This window comes from Esox lucius, chromosome 8 (genome assembly GCF_011004845.1).
Source record: "Esox lucius isolate fEsoLuc1 chromosome 8, fEsoLuc1.pri, whole genome shotgun sequence".
In the NCBI taxonomy this organism is placed as follows: Eukaryota; Metazoa; Chordata; class Actinopteri; order Esociformes; family Esocidae; genus Esox; species Esox lucius.
The window spans coordinates 5009778-5025832 of record NC_047576.1 but is presented as its reverse complement, the minus strand read 5'-3'; the positions used below and the strand labels follow the sequence as shown (position 1 = coordinate 5025832).

At 44.4% G+C, this 16055-nt stretch overlaps 1 protein-coding gene across 5 annotated transcripts in view; it reads left to right on the top strand.

Annotated features, from left to right (window-relative positions):
• Positions 1-16055, top strand: part of lpp (LIM domain containing preferred translocation partner in lipoma) — a 170343-nt gene that overhangs the window by 217 nt on the left and 154071 nt on the right. The window contains exons 1-2 of one of the 5 annotated variants that reach the window (XM_020049139.3): positions 34-1826; positions 1940-2042. In XM_020049139.3, the coding sequence (XP_019904698.2) occupies positions 1673-1826; positions 1940-2042 (257 nt within the window). In that variant the 5' untranslated portion in view covers positions 34-1672. Of the gene's footprint in view, positions 1-33; positions 1827-1939; positions 2043-4618; positions 4801-16055 lie in introns of those variants that run through there. The other 4 variants (XM_034293675.1, XM_010871259.4, XM_010871258.5 and 1 more) reach the window with 4 other exon arrangements.

The following is a 16055-nucleotide window of genomic DNA, read 5'->3' as shown; positions in this document are numbered from 1 at the left end:
ACAAAAGCGGTTTCGACTGGTTAAGGGATTTAGAACAAATAGCTTAAGCTTTATTATACCTCGTTGAGGTGATGATTTTTTACTGTAGCTCGGAGTTGAAGTTGAGGGCGTGGGCTCATTCTCTCCGAAAGGGGGGTCGGCAGTTTTTTTCTAGACAACTAACTTCTTACCTTACACCGACACATCGAAGCAGTAGTTTGAACAATATTACCTAATACAGAACACTTTCGAATTATATTTTGTGTAGTTTCGTACGTCGATGTTTGCGAATATGACTCTTTTTGCGCTTTTATTTTGACATTCTTTCTGTTCAAGTGCATTCTGCTCGAGGTGGTCTGGATGACCGACAACAATGCGGAAGAGAATGTTTTTAGCTGTGGAACCAGACTTGTGATAGCATTATTATTCAGCAATTACTATGACGTTTGGGGTGGACAGAGGCTACAATAGAGACATCTCATTGTCTGTCGTTGCCTCTGAAGTGTAATTTCAGCTGTGTTTAGTCGAGAAACAAGTTATATGTTCTGCTTATTCACGAGCGTCTTTCTGCGCCTGCGCTTTCCAGAAAGTTACAAGTATTCGCAGGACGATACTTCATAATATTGTTTCAATCAGTATTACGGATAAACCAAACCGTGCTCGCTTTGTAAGGCATATAGCCTGGTGTACTTGACATCTAGTTCATACAATAGTTCTCAGTCATTGAACAGATGGGTAATTTTGTAGATGCCTCTTTTCACAGTAAAAGAGTCCACAAAGTCCAGTAGTCTTAAAATGCATTATTTGACTCAATTCGCTCCCAGTGCATTTCAAGAATGGAAATATGCAAGTACTGGGACACCAACGAGGCTAACCGTCATGTCTACACACCAAAGACATTGTTAATCTCCAAAGTAGCTAACATGCTGCAATATTCATATATCCCCCTCAAGTTTCTGCTGAAGAGATTCAAATGAAACTCCCACTTTGATACACATTTCAAATCAATAACATCAAGGTCCCCTGGAGAGCTCGATCATCAAACTGAATACACCCGTGTCATCCTTCTCTCCGCACGCATTTCGACTCAGGCAACATTAAACCCAACTGTCTTTAAGATCTCTACTTTGAAAGGACAACGTTTGACAGTCGCGTCGACGCCGACGCGCAAGTTAAAAGTAAAATCCCTCAGCTATCTGCCTAGCTTTGAGCCCAGGCTGAGACAACCCCCCTATGACGCTGAGACGAGCTCATCTACCCGGCCTGTGTGTTCAGCGGCAGGCTTTAATGGCTGCATGGCAGGAAGGGTGTCTTGTCGCCACACCAGGTAAGCAGGACAGAAGGACTGTGGTACTGCCGGAGCTCGGAACTGGTTGCAGAGACCGGTGGTTGATCAATTACATGTGTTTAATGGAGCCACTTTTTCATCTGCACGGTGCTGAAAAAATGCTTGTGCAGATACTCAGCCTGCGACCCTAAATAATAAGTAATAAGGTTGAAGTGAATTCCCAACCCCGCCGTCTGTCCGTACTCTGCCCTGAGCCCCCGCGCCTTCCCCGACGAGCCTAAGTTCGGCTTTCTGGGGTGTGTGTTGGTTTGCGCTGTCCGCCCAGTAAATGTCTCCGTCTGGAAAGGGCGTCCCGGTCCTCGTGCTAAGTTCTGATTCAGAAGCCCAGAACTGTCCGTGATTTAAATGACGTCTATGGACCGGAGCAGAGTGCCCAAGGTGGTGCTGAGCTTTGAACACTTGCGGGCCTACGTAACCCCATGGAAACAGAATGTCTCTGAACCTGGTTGTCGTCTTTCCCGACCCAGAGGTGACCGTTGCGGTCAGTCCATCTCAGTCTGTGAGTAGCTGACCCAAACCCATGTTAGTCAGACTGATAAATGCCCCCCACCCCCCACCTCAGACCCAGCTTTTGATGCAGTACCTTACTGTTCTCTCTTTCCCCGCTTGAAGGCAGGTTTGAACAAGGACTGGGAGCAAGAGGCAGCGACCGAGAGGAGACCAGTGAAACGTGGTACCAGCTAAGACTGAGGTTCATACGCCGACAGAAGAAGAGGTGGGTCTACTCACACTGCTTACTCGCTTGTGGCAGTCCAGCAATGTCAAGTATGATTTCTGCCCCCACATTCCCTTGTAGGTGCACAGAAACAAGAATAGACTGAGTGTACAAAGGTGAGGCCACCAGCTGCCTTGTGGGTTTGGTGAAGTCTTCTCACAGACTTTTATTTTGCTAAACTCTGGGGTGGGGGGACGGGGGGGACTGTTGTGAAGGACATACTGCATCACACAGGTAATGTTGCTGTGATTATGATTTAATTTCAGCGGCTGTCATGTAGATGAGTGTTACCTCAGAGCAGCCACTGATCTCAGGTCTGACTGAGTCTAACGACAGGGATGTTATTCGCCGGGAGGTGGTCTCCTGTGTGGCAGTCTGATGCGTCATGATTCAACGGGTTACTGGTCCTGACCTCTTGGTAGCTCCCCTGGTGGGTTGGTAAATGAGCTGGGTTATCTTTACTCAGGAATGTGTTCAGCCTTAACCTTAATTTAAACAGGGAGTCTTCTTGCACGTCTGTCTGGTTTGAGTAGATTCAGAAAGGGGATTCCTTTGGGGTGCGCTGAAACTAGGTACAGAGAAGGTCCTGAGATAATTGCATAGAAAAAATGGCTTCTGCCTTTCTACAAGTGTCCTCTGATGGTGCTCGTTGCCAGAGAGGCTGTCACAGTGCTTTTGTGCTGCGCGCGTCTTTGTTGTTTTTGTTTGTTTTCTCCGAGACAGAAGCCCATTTTACAGGCTGAATCTAACGTAATAGCTAACCACACACTGTTATAGTTAGTGTGCCAGCCGCTGAGAGGGCGCTTTTAGTATGTTCCTGCCTGTTCTGATTGATGTCCGCCTAGCCAACTTCCAAATTTGGCTTCTTGTAAAGTGGATATCTGATGGGTACAATACAAAAGTGGGATGGAGATGTGGAGTTAGCCAGGTTACTCCGAAATGGGCTTAGTCTAATTGACTCAGCGACCAAAGACATTTATTTAGCTTTCTTCGTGGAGCATAAATTATTTTACTTATATTTTAATCAGAGGCTAACGGATATTTCCTGCTTGGGATTATACACTGCATTTGGAAAGTATTCAGACCACATTTTATCTTACAGCCTTATTCTAAAATGGATGAATTTTTTTTTTCTTTATCAATCTCTGAATGGCATATTGTCCTCAATACTGCAGATACAGACAGATGTAGGGAGACTGTCCTCAATACTGCAGGTACAGACAGGTGTCGGGAGACTGTCCTCAATACTGCAGGTACAGACAGGTGTCGGGAGACTGTCCTCAATACTGCAGGTACAGACAGATGTAGGGAGACTGTCCTCAATACTGCAGGTACAGACAGCTGTAGGGAGACTGTTCTCAATACTGCAGGTACAGACAGGTGTAGGGAGACTGTCCTCAATACTGCAGGTACAGACAGGTGTAGGGAGACTGTCCTCAGTACTGCAGATGCAGACAGGTGTAGGGAGACTGTCCTCAATACTGCAGATACAGACAGGTGTAGGGAGGCTGTCCTCAATACTGCAAATACAGACAGGTGTCGGGAGACTGTCCTCAATACTGCAGGTACAGACAGGTGTCGGGAGACTGTCCTCAATACTGCAGGTACAGACAGGTGTCGGGAGACTGTCCTCAATACTGCAGGTACAGACAGGTGTAGGGAGGCTGTCCTCAATACTGCAAATACAGACAGGTGTCGGGAGACTGTCCTCAATACTGCAGGTACAGACAGGTGTAGGGAGACTGTCCTCAATACTGCAGGTACAGACAGGTGTAGGGAGACTGTCCTCAATACTGCAGGTACAGACAGGTGTAGGGAGACTGTCCTCAATACTGCAGGTACAGACAGGTGTAGGGAGACTGTCCTCAATACTGCAGGTACAGACAGGTGTAGGGAGACTGTCCTCAATACTGCAGGTACAGACAGGTGTAGGGAGACTGTCCTCAGTACTGCAGATACAGACAGGTGTCGGGAGACTGTCCTCAATACTGCTGAGTTGGAGGCTGCTACTTACTGAGACGAAGATTGAGACGTTTCTTGCGAAGTCGCTCTGCTCTTTCGTTGCAATGCTTTGCCCAACCATTGAACTATGCGTCAAGGCAACCCATGTGACCCGTTCGCTGCTGAGCCAATCTGCACCTCTGCAGAACTCCCGGCCAGTGTCGGAATCCTGGACCAAACGACGTAGTTGTGCTCCGAGGCAGTGACTTAGTGTCTGGGACCGCTGCGCCACTGAGGCCCCCGGGCATCTTATCCAGTCTGAGCATTTGTTTTATGTCCAAACTCAGACGTGTGATTGGCTTCTGTTGTTCGCAGGTGTCCTTGAGTTCCTTGACCGGGGCAGACAAAACGCACTGTGTTTCTCGCTATATTGCTCTTCCTAGGCCTACACAACTCTGTGACGAAGACCTTACCTTTACTGGTGAATGGGACAGAGCATGCCTGACATTGGGCCTCTCTGTGATTTCAGCCTTTTTTGCTATGTGACATTCCAGGCCTAAAAGCAAAGTGGAATCGATTTTTGCCCTCAAATCTTTCTCTCGTTTCTTCACCATATTTGGAGATGTTTAGCTCGCTGTGGCTCTGAGAAGTTGGGGAGAGGGTGGAAGGAGGAGAGGGGATGTGAGTCACTGGAGCTGCATGCGGCTTGCTGAGGGTGAGACAGATAGAACCAGAGGATCTTTCCTTCCCCAAGTAAGCTGCTATCAACCGAGTAGACCGAGGCTCTGAATTCTGAGGAGAATCACATCGGGATACTGTAAGTATAATTCTGTACGCTGTTCTCAGTTCAGCTGCCGCAGTGTTAATTTAAACTACTTTATATCAGGGACGGTAGTTTTCTGTGGTGTTAAACTACAGTGCGTCTGGGATGGTACTTCAGTGTGGAATGGAACGGAATTGGTGGGCCCCGGTGTAGCTCCGTTGGTAGAGCGTGGCGCTTGCGACGCCAGGGTCGCGGGTTCGATTTCCTCAGGTGACCAGTTAAAGAAGTGGTGGGGGGAAAGAAGCTCGGTGTAAGAGCTTCTGCTGAATGACTTAGGAAGTTTATTGTGGTTGTTAAGTAACATTACCTCACGGATGGTGGTTCAGTGCAGTTGGCGATCTGGATAGGACCGTCTGTTAGATGACCTGAATGTTATTGACCTGGTCACTGGAACCGTGTTCCATGTAGAGGTCTCTAATGTTGACCAGGGCCCAGACTCCCAACCGGAGAGCTGTCAGCGGCGACCGCTGTAGGTTGCTGTGGAGAGGTGCTTCCTTCTTCACATAGACTATCTTCCTTGGAATCCTTCAATACTAATTCAGTGTCAGTAGATCCAGCAGTCTTACCTCATCTCTGACAGGTTTTAGTGCCTTACTCTGGGAAGGCTGTGTGCATACGACATGGCTGTGTTTATTCTTGGTTCCCTGTTTTTTTCGGCGTGGTACGCACTGTTTCGCTAAATACACGACAGCGTATATCTATGGAATGGATGGGACCACGGAACTGGGAGTTCTGTTCGTTCTGTTCGTTCTGTTCGTTCTGTTCGTTCTGTTGGTTCTGTTGGTTCTGTTGGTTCTGTTGGTTCTGTTGGTTCTGTTCGTTCTGTTCGTTCTGTTGGTTCTGTTCGTTCTGTTGGTTCTGTTCGTTCTGTTTTGAAATGCCTAAGAGGTGGACATGTTTACATGCTTCACAGTAGATATGATCACAATGTGTACGCTTTTGAAGTACATTTATATTCTCAGAGGTTAATCCCCCCTGTTTCAGTTAGGTTTCTGAAAACTGTAAACTATAGAATGAATTACTTCATTTTCACAGATGTTGTGTAGTGATTGATAAATGGAGGATTTAACTTTGGTGTGATGGAATTGCATATATGTCTTGATATTCTCTGTGATGTGATGGCTGCAGGCTTCATGTTAGGGGTCTGATTTAGAGAGTAGGTGGTTTTGGCATGTGTTGATTATTTATTTACCCCAGAGGTAGATTTAAAGTTTGAGTGAGCAATTATTTTCTAAATATAAAAAAAAAAAAAAATATGTCAAGTTTAAGATATGTTGTTCAATAGGGCTGAGCTCAATTGATCTGAGCTCAATTGTTAGTATTGTATACAAATAAAATACTGCCAAAATGTTTGTATTCACAGCATACAACTCACAGATGATCTGTATATACACAGTATACAATCCACACAGGTAAACTGTGATCATAAGTACACAGTATACAATCCACACAGGTAAACTGTGATCATAAGTACACAGTATACAATCCACACAGGTAAACTGTGATCATAAGTACACAGCATACAATCCACACAGGTAAACTGTGATCATAAGTACACAGCATACAATCCACACAGGTAAACTGTGATCATAAGTACACAGCATACAATCCACACAGGTAAACTGTGATCATAAGTACACAGCATACAATCCACACAGGTAAACTGTGATCATAAGTACACAGCATACAATCCACACATGTAAACTGTGATCATAAGTACACAGCATACAATCCACACATGTAAACTGTGATCATAAGTACACAGCATACAATCCACACATGTAAACTGTGATCATAAGTACACAGCATACAATCCACACATGTGAACTGTGATCATAAGTACACAGCATACAATCCACACATGTGAACTGTGATCATAAGTACACAGCATACAATCCACACAGGTAAACTTTGATCCATAAAGACACAGCAGCGAAACCATGATTGTAAACCATGATTCGTGTATACACAGCATTAAACTCACAAATGCATTGTTGGAAATGTACAAAAATAAAAAGCACAAATGTAAGTCACTATCTACAAACAAACACTACCTGACTCATATTTCTAAAATGACATTTGTTTAAATGCAACCATTTGTCATTCAACCCTAATAAGTTTTTCAAAAGAGTTCCATCCATCCATCCATCTTCTCCCGCTTATCCGGGGCCGGGTCGCGGGGGCAGCAGTCTAAGCAGGGATGCCCAGACTTCCCTCTCCCCAGACACTTCCTCTAGCTCTTCCGGGGGGACACCGAGGCGTTCCCAGGCCAGCCGGGAGACATAGTCAAAAGAGTTCTTTGTAGAAATTCAAGGGATTCTCTCACGGTTTTAAATTGGACAACCCCTAAAAGATCCTTCAGGAATGTTTTCGCTTTGATGGAGAGTGTACCTTCATCACATGTAATACTCACATGTAAGACTCATCACTGTATCCTGTAGGAGAGGGTCGGTTGAACCTCTAAGGTCCTGTAAATCAGCGCTTTTCAGAGAGTGGTTTGTGGACCGGTGCTCTTCCGTGTCATTGACACTTCCTTCATAGAGCAGGAGTTGTGCAAGTTTTTCCTACTTAGCTGTTAATGCATTTAATTGAAGCAATCACAGTAGTCAATAGTTCAAACCATTCAAACACCAGACACAAATTTGGAGGTGTGAAAATGCCATCTATTCACCTACATTTTTATGTCTTTCAAACGGTTTTATCTCTATTTTCATCGCTTTAATTAAATATATGACTCAGTTTCCCCCCATGACACTCACCAGCTGTGTGGGATACGTAAAAAGGAACTGTGGCAACATCTCAATTCAAAGCCATGTGTTTTCTACACTCTATATTCACTTGATGATTTTTCCTCACGTTTTCCTGAATCTTCCAATAACATTCTAATGCAGTTCAGTCACTACAAAGCTTTGACCTAAATCCTTCAGATTATTTACTTGTACATATATTCAGTTTATTTACTTGTACGTATTTGTTTGTTATTAAGGTTTATTTATTTACAATATGGGAGTTGCCTAAAGGCCAAATACATTTTTCCAATATCCCCAATGTGTTCTAAAATAGAGAAAGAAATTGCTTGATGTTAAAACAATTCATATGGTAGGACAATGGCAATCTAAAATTAATATTATTTATTTAATTAATAAACCAAGCAATGGTCAATATTTATTTTTACACAAGCAGTACAAAGAGAGAGGCCATGCTTTGTGTGATCTTGTTGACTGGTGAATTGTTCGTTCCCCGTTCACCATTTGGAATGAGACGCGTGAGTCAGTTGGATTTCCCTAAACAAAAATCAAATAAAAAGACTGACAGAAACATTGACAGACACAAGCTGACTCTGACCGTCACCATTGTGGCTGCTGCTCTCCCACATCAAACGTTTTCCACCCTGACAGTATATGTGGACGCCGAGATGAAAAACATTTTCTCAATGCAAGCCGGGCTGCCAGCGAAAGTAGCTGGAATAGGTAAAATCCTAAACGGATTAAAAATGGCTGTAGGGGAGGATGTTGCAGACTTTAATGATAGCATGGTGTTGATAATCTGATTACCTTCAGTTTGACGTTGCGCAACTCCGTGTCCCACTTGGTCCCCTATTCCCTCTATGCTACACCAAATCCCCATGTGCCGTGGTCAGCAGAAGTGCACTTTAAAGGGACCGGGGTTCCATTTGGGAGGCGTCCAAGTGCCTGGCGAGGCCTTCTGCATGTCCACCCAGAGCTCTGTCTGCCTTGGGGCTGACGTCCTCCTGCTGGTCTCGTCTAAATTTTAAGATTCACCTAGCGCGACTATGCGCTGTGGAAACGCCGCTTGCATTCATTTCCCGTAGACATGTAGCGTCGCCAGGTGATCCGTGCAGTGTGAGGCTGAGAGGCGCGATTCAGGCTCGGGACGAAGTGGGCCATTTTCGACAACGTCCTGATTATGGCGAATAAGCAGCTGCGAATGCCATGCAACAACCAGTCATGAATGTTCAATCCCAAGTCAACCAGTTGCTGCCCCTTCAGAGGTATATTAACACCAAGTTAATATGGAGGGCCATTCCGTGCATAGGGCAACAGGCTTGGTATTCCCTGAATACACTTTAGTTCCATTAATAAACCTTTTGTTGCCCACATTGTATTTGGTCAAAAATCTAATAGCGAGTGTAAAAGTTGCGTTCCCAGACCATACATAATTGTCACTGACACCAACTGATCCTGTGGCCTAGTGGTAACTGCCAACAATGATGCGCAAATTAACCTTTTGACCCTGGTTCAGTTCCCCCCTCCAACTTTGCAATTTGTGTCTCTTGGCTGTCCTTGTCCGCTCTGTCCTTTTATAGCTGCCGCCCTACTATTAATGCCCACTCTGTCCTACCATGAATGTCAAAATATATTTAACAGAATAATTGTAAGACTTGACCCTTTTAATGTGCATGGACGTCCACCGCAAAGAACCCGACAGGTTAGGATCGAAAGCCAGACGCCCGACCCGTTATTCCACTTGGATGGGTTAATGACAGTGTTACAAAGTTGTCCCAATATATCAGCGGGGAGGTGTTAGTCTTCTGTCAACTATGGTATATGCTAAAATTAACATCTAACTGCATGTTAGACGCTATTTTCGGAAATCATTTCAAAGCAGTTCTAGTCATTATTTACCTCTTGAATGAAGTTGTGAAACTACAATGGATTATACTTCAATAAAAACATTTAGTAACATCGAATAACCTTCCTTCCTCTGAACATGACAACATGCTGCACACCCGAACAAACGTCTGTGAATCAGGGATTTATAGCAGTGTTCCCGTAGTAACGGAGGAACTGAACATGGCAAATCACCCATTTTATAAAGGCAACTGTTTTGTTCAAGACATCAAACACAACGGAGCATTTCTGCCCCAAATCATGCTTCTGTATCATTTCTATACGATTTGTGGTGGAGACTTGAGCGTAAAAATTACATTTGGGGCCAACACGCCCTCAAGCTTTGCATTCGGAGCCGCCAAGGCTTCTGGCGTCAATTTGAGGCTTGTAGATGTTTCATGGGCTGAAGGCTTTGGCTAGTTGTTGTTTGTCTCTGCTTAATCAGATCTTACAGCAGGTGGGCCTTGTGCACAACCAATATGCCACAATTATATTTGCATTGTAGAACATCTTAACGCCAAACTTATTTGTGTTTACTATGTAGTACAACCGAACAACAAACAGTTTTGTATTTACCATGTAGAACCTCAAACCGCTTTGTATTTACCATGTAGAACATCAAACCGCTTTGTATTTACCATGTAGAACATCAAACCGCTTTGTATTTACCATGTAGAACCTCAAACCGCTTTGTATTTACCATGTAGAACCTCAAACCGCTTTGTATTTACCATGAAGAACATCAAACCGCTTTGTATTTACCATGAAGAACATCAAACCGTTTTGTATTTACCATGTAGAACATCAAACCGTTTTGTATTTACCATGTAGAACATCAAACCGTTTTGTATTTACCATGTAGTACCTCAAACCATTTTGTATTTCGGTAACCAATGCATTACTAGCCTATATACTAAACCCATGTATTACGTTATAGTTAAACATTGTAGCTTTTTATCTTAACATTATTTTATACATTTAAATAGTGTTAGCCAGTATTGACTTTCTTTCAGTAGCTAAATTGCCTAACCTATATACAAAATTAAGGAAAACGGCATAACCAAAGCACTGCATTTTCACCCCTTCTCTTTAAAAAAGCAATATTGTATTTTTGTCTTGAATAATTGAAGAAAGCTATGCATATTTATATTGATTTGTTTAAAAAAGGAAAACATAATAGTTCTCAGCTTCTTTTACCTGATCCATTGGCATTTCCTAGTTTTTTCTAGACTTCCTTTAAAATATATATTTCTGGGAAGGATTCTACAGTGCATTTCCTTATCAAGTTTAACAATACAGTAGTATACAGTAGTATTTACTAACGGCAACAAAAGGTCCTCTCACAACCCTCACAGACTAGCACTTCGTCAGCATCCGCCACCATCAGCAGCAGTGAACTCCAGCACTCCTTTAAGCTGATTTCGAACAGACCGCCTATTCGTTAAGTTGTGCCCTATGTCACATCAGACACTGATCAAAAGTAGTGCGCTATATAGGGAATAGGACGCTATTGGCGATGCACTAAAACCTCGTTAAAGGGCTTAATCACAGTCCTTTCTCTTTGACTGTCCTCAATTGAAGACATTACCTTGCCCCATTCCCAGGTTGGATAGAGATTTCTTTGATATATTTTTACACCCTTAGGTCTTGGAAGGAGATTTCTAGTCAACAATGAAACCAAAAGCGGGATTAACAAGAGCAGTTAGTTTGAGGATCCGTTTAGGATGCCAAGAATGAAGAGATTATCTGTCTTCTTTAATGAGGAGCATCATTTTATTAAGTGGTTTGATTGCCTTCTTTTTTTGCCTGTCTATCTCCTGATTGCTGTATTAGAGTTCATTAAAGGTTCTTAGCAGCTTTTTACCATTGAGACTTTGAGAGCCGATAGAGGGAAGATTGGACACTGAGATTATTCTGAGTGCTGCAGTGTAAACAGCAGCCATTTTAGTTTGGTCTGTAAATGTCTATCAAGACGACTCAGTGTCACTGTGTTCCCCTTCTGTGGGGAATGTGAATATTCCTGTCTGTGTTTGGGCCTTGACTGGTATATGCTTGATAGTTGATTTTATTTTCCCTGTATGGCTTATTAGGAAATTCTTATATTTCCCAAAATACTTTGCTATCACTATATCCTCTGATAAGACGAGAGGTGCCAGGAAGTAGTCTTGACTGGAAGCTCATTGGGGCGTTTGGTCAGAAATCGCTCACTCACTAATTAACCCTCCACACTAATGGAAATAAACAATTTCCTACATGGCACACTCTTCCCTTTATTACATACTTTGCAGAGGCCAGGGAAGCCCTGGTATAAATTAAACGGGGCTATATTTCTCAGCAAAATTGTAAACACTAGGTGTCGACTAACATTTTAACAATGCAACGTTTATAAAAGATCGATATGGTGACAAATCCCTATGAACCTGCACTATGAAGGGAATATGAGGTCACTTGGGAGTCGTTTTCTGTTAGGGAGAAATGGGACTGGCCCCAACCCGAGCCCCAACCCGAGCCCTGGCCCCAAACTTAACCCTGGCCCCAACCCTTACCCTGGCCCCAACCCTTACCCTGGCCCCAACCCTGGCCCGAGCCCTGGCCCCAACCCTTACCCTGGCCCGAGCCCTGGCCCCAACCCTTACCCTGGCCCGAGCCCTGGCCCCAACCCTTACCCTGGCCCGAGTCCTGGCCCCAACCCTTACCCTGGCCCGAGTCCTGGCCCCAACCCTTACCCTGGCCCGAACCCTGGCCCCAACCCTTACCCTGGCCCGAGCCCTGGCCCCAACCCTTACCCTGGCCCGAGCCCTGGCCCCAACCCTTACCCTGGCCCGAGCCCTGGCCCCAACCCTTACCCTGGCCCGAGCCCTGGCCCCAACCCTTACCCTGGCCCGAGCCCTGGCCCCAACCCTTACCCTGGCCCGAGTCCTGGCCCCAACCCTTACCCTGGCCCGAGCCCTGGCCCCAACCCTTGCCCTGGCCCCAACCCTTGCCCTGGCCCCAACCCTTGCCCTGGCCCCAACCCTTGCCCTGGCCCCAACCCTTGCCCTGGCCCCAACCCTTGCCCTGGCCCCAACCCTTGCCCTGGCCCCAACCCTTACCCTGGCCCCAACCCTTACCCTGGCCCGAGCCCTGGCCCCAACCCGAGCCCTGGCCCGAGCCCTGGCCCCAACCCGAGCCCTGGCCCGAGCCCTGGCCCCAACCCGAGCCCTGGCCCGAGCCCTGGCCCGAGCCCTGGCCCGAGCCCTGGCCCGAGCCCTGGCCCGACTATGATTCAGTTGTTAGTATGTGGGGGAAAAATCGGATTGTAGAAAAATCAATTAACATTTAATGTCCCCAGGGGCACGTAAAAGTTTATATGTGGGAGTATCGGAGAGTGATAATCGCGTACGTGAATAATATATTACCTTGCATTCAGGATTTATGCTCTGGAAACCAAAGCCGATCACAGTCGAGAAGGCATTCAGATCTTTCTCATGAAAACATAAACAGATTAGTCCCACAATAATATGCGAAAGATCTTCGGTTTTAAAATTGTATGCGGCGAGGAGACCCTGCATAGGGTTAAGAGAGCAGTCAGGTTTTTGGAAAACTTCAAATGGCTTATACTTCACCATGCTTTCGTTTGTGGGTGTCTGTAATGGAACCCTAGTGAACTATGTCTGACCGGATCACGTTTAAAATAGGGTGCCATTTGCTGTGCGTCACCTACCTATGCACTTTTCAATTATCATCTGGACCAAGGATGGTCAACACTAAAATGGTGTCCAAGCCACGAGATTTCAATTTCCGATTGAAAATGTTGCCTGTTCTTGTGCGTATAAATTACATCACCATGGAAGCATATAAGGAACTTTTTTTCCCCTCATCCATGCTTCTGCCAGGGACAGGGTAAGTTGGACGTTGAAAGACAGACATTTTACTATGTGCTGTATCAACAACTTGGAAATCAAGGGAGTTTCTAATCATGACTTTGTAATCATGCAATCGTCTGTTATTAATGATAATATCTCGGGATAAAGAATGGATGCTACTGAAACTATTCCCTAAGGACAAACCAATGTTTTTCACTTTTAATGTAAGGAGTTGAAAGAAGTCTTTCTGAAAGTCTCTGATGTACAGAATCGACTTAAAAGCCTCTTAAAAGTGTGGTTGGTAATAGAGAGAGTTACTCTTATTACGTTGAACAACGGTGGGTTAAAGTGGCCTGGTGAGCAGCTGAGGAGAATCTTCATGGGGTATTAACTACAGGAGCAAAGTGTTACAGTTTCCATAGAGAAGGTAAATGACCATTTAGAGCAGATTACTAATGCCATTCAGAAGTAATTCTACATCTGCGGTTACTTTTCCTTTTAACCAAGCAGGGGGTTTGCTCCCAAACTCATTAATGAAGGGGACATGGTTGGAAAAGGTATAGTCGGAGAAAATAAAAAAATAAAGGTATTTTAGGCCCCCAGTTATAAGAGCTATGGTCTGAGTTCCTGCCTTGATGTGCAGCTTCCGTCAGAGTTCAAACCTAGTTGAAGCATCCCGAATGGAGGCAGGTTCTAATTGGGAAGTTAAATACTGGTTTTATTTAGTGATTCTTGGGGACATGAGCGACTTTAATCCACTCCGCAATGGCTTGTGAAGGTTGGGGCTGTCTGAGCTTTCCCACAATGTGTATCTGCTGCTTCAGCAAAAGCTAATGGATATCCGAATAAATTAGGCAGATTTGTCTGTCGGACACTGTTTGTCTTCTGATGGCAGGCCACGATGTAGTGAGCAGTGCCAATCATTTTTCCAATAATTAGTGGAGGTATTTTGGATGGAGATTTAGATTTGTCTAAGTTCTGTAATTGATGGTCTATTGGTTAAATGTAGGCTGTTGTTTCTGGGCAAACTGCTCTAAAGGGTCACTGTCTGGCTTTCTGTGTTTGCATAAGAATGCCTTGTGGTGATAATATTCTGGATCGCAGTGGTTTATGCAAGTCCAAAATTGTGTAACTTTTTTGTCTCTAGCAATCTACTTAAATAAAGAGGCATCACTGTTAACACAACAAAGTCATTTTACAAAAGTCTGTCTCTCTGTTTATCTGTCACTCTCCCTCCTGTCTTTCTAGTTCCTTCCTTCCCTCTCTCCCTCCATCTCTGTCTCTCCCTTTCTTCTCCCTTTTCATTGCCCCACGATCCCAGAATGCAATTGCCTACTGACCCAAATCATCCACTTGGCAGAATGGAAGTTCTGTCCCAGAATGCACTGGCCTGGATGCTCTCACTTCCTTATTACAATGACATTGTTAGAATTCAGAAAAGCCCTAGTGTGTCCTTTTAACTATTAGAGGCCTGGATTTCGAGTATATTCCAATTTAATGCCAATGGAAAAACAAATGGCGTAGGGGCTTCGGACAATACCTGTCTGTTATGTGATTAATGTGCACACTGTGAAAGAGTGAGTAATCCCTACTATATTTTAAACAGCTTTTTAAGCTTTTACTTGCACTATTTAACTCAGATTTCAATTGCAATTGGTTCTTAATAGACTTGACGTGGGTTAAATGAAGTGTGGATGATGCATACAATTAACACTCAAAATACATGTGGCATTACTTTCAGCTGTGTCGTGTGTTTCCCATGTTCCCATTCCTTGGGTCCACACTAAACACAACCCAATACAAAACAACGTTGCATCTTGAACACAGGGCATATCTGCAAGAAAGTAAGGAGTTGGTGTATTCTCAAACATGTGAGAGTAAGGAGTTTGAGTATGGTGTAGGTCTCTACTCATGCCAGGCTGTCTGGCTAACCGCCCACGGATATTTGATATCTAGATGGTAAATAACATTTGTCCCTTAATATGTTCTTAATTTACATGCCTGCCACACAGACAGTAACACATAACTACATTAATAAAAATGAATAAATAAATCGATAAAATAAACAGTTAAGATTGTGTTTGTGCATATATATAGATAGATTAACCCCAAAGAAGACCTTATGTGGCTCTGTAGCTGTAATGATATTTCATCTGTGTCTATAGGCGGTACTTTGTGCGAGCCAGGCTGGCAGTCCAGACATCGCCGTATTTGGGATCTAGATTTGATTTTTAGGCTTTAAAAGCTCTAGCCTGACAAGTCTGCCTGGGATAGCTGCCCATTTCACTATTTGCGCTGGAGATCAGGAACGTCGAGTGAGATCATAATTTTTCCTGCATTGTGGTTACCTAATGGCGATTACCTGGCCTGTGTGCGCTGTCCAATATTAACTGGTCAGCGTTTTGTAGAGTACCTGGCCTGTGTGCGCTGTCCAATGTTAACTGGTCTGCATTTTGTAGAGTACCTGGCCTGTATGCGCTGTCCAATGTTAACTGGTCTGCATTTTGTAGAGTACCTGGCCTGTATGCACTGTCCAATGTTAACTGGTCAGCGTTTTGTAGGGTAACTGGCCTGTATGCGCTGTCCAATGTTAACTGGTCAGCGTTTTGTAGGGTAACTGGCCTGTATGCACTGTCCAATGTTAACTGGTCTGCATTTTGTAGAGTACCTGGCCTGTATGCACTGTCCAATGTTAACTGGTCAGCGTTTTGTAGGGTAACTGGCCTGTATGCGCTGTCCAATGTTAACTGGTCAGCGTTTTGTAGGGTAACTG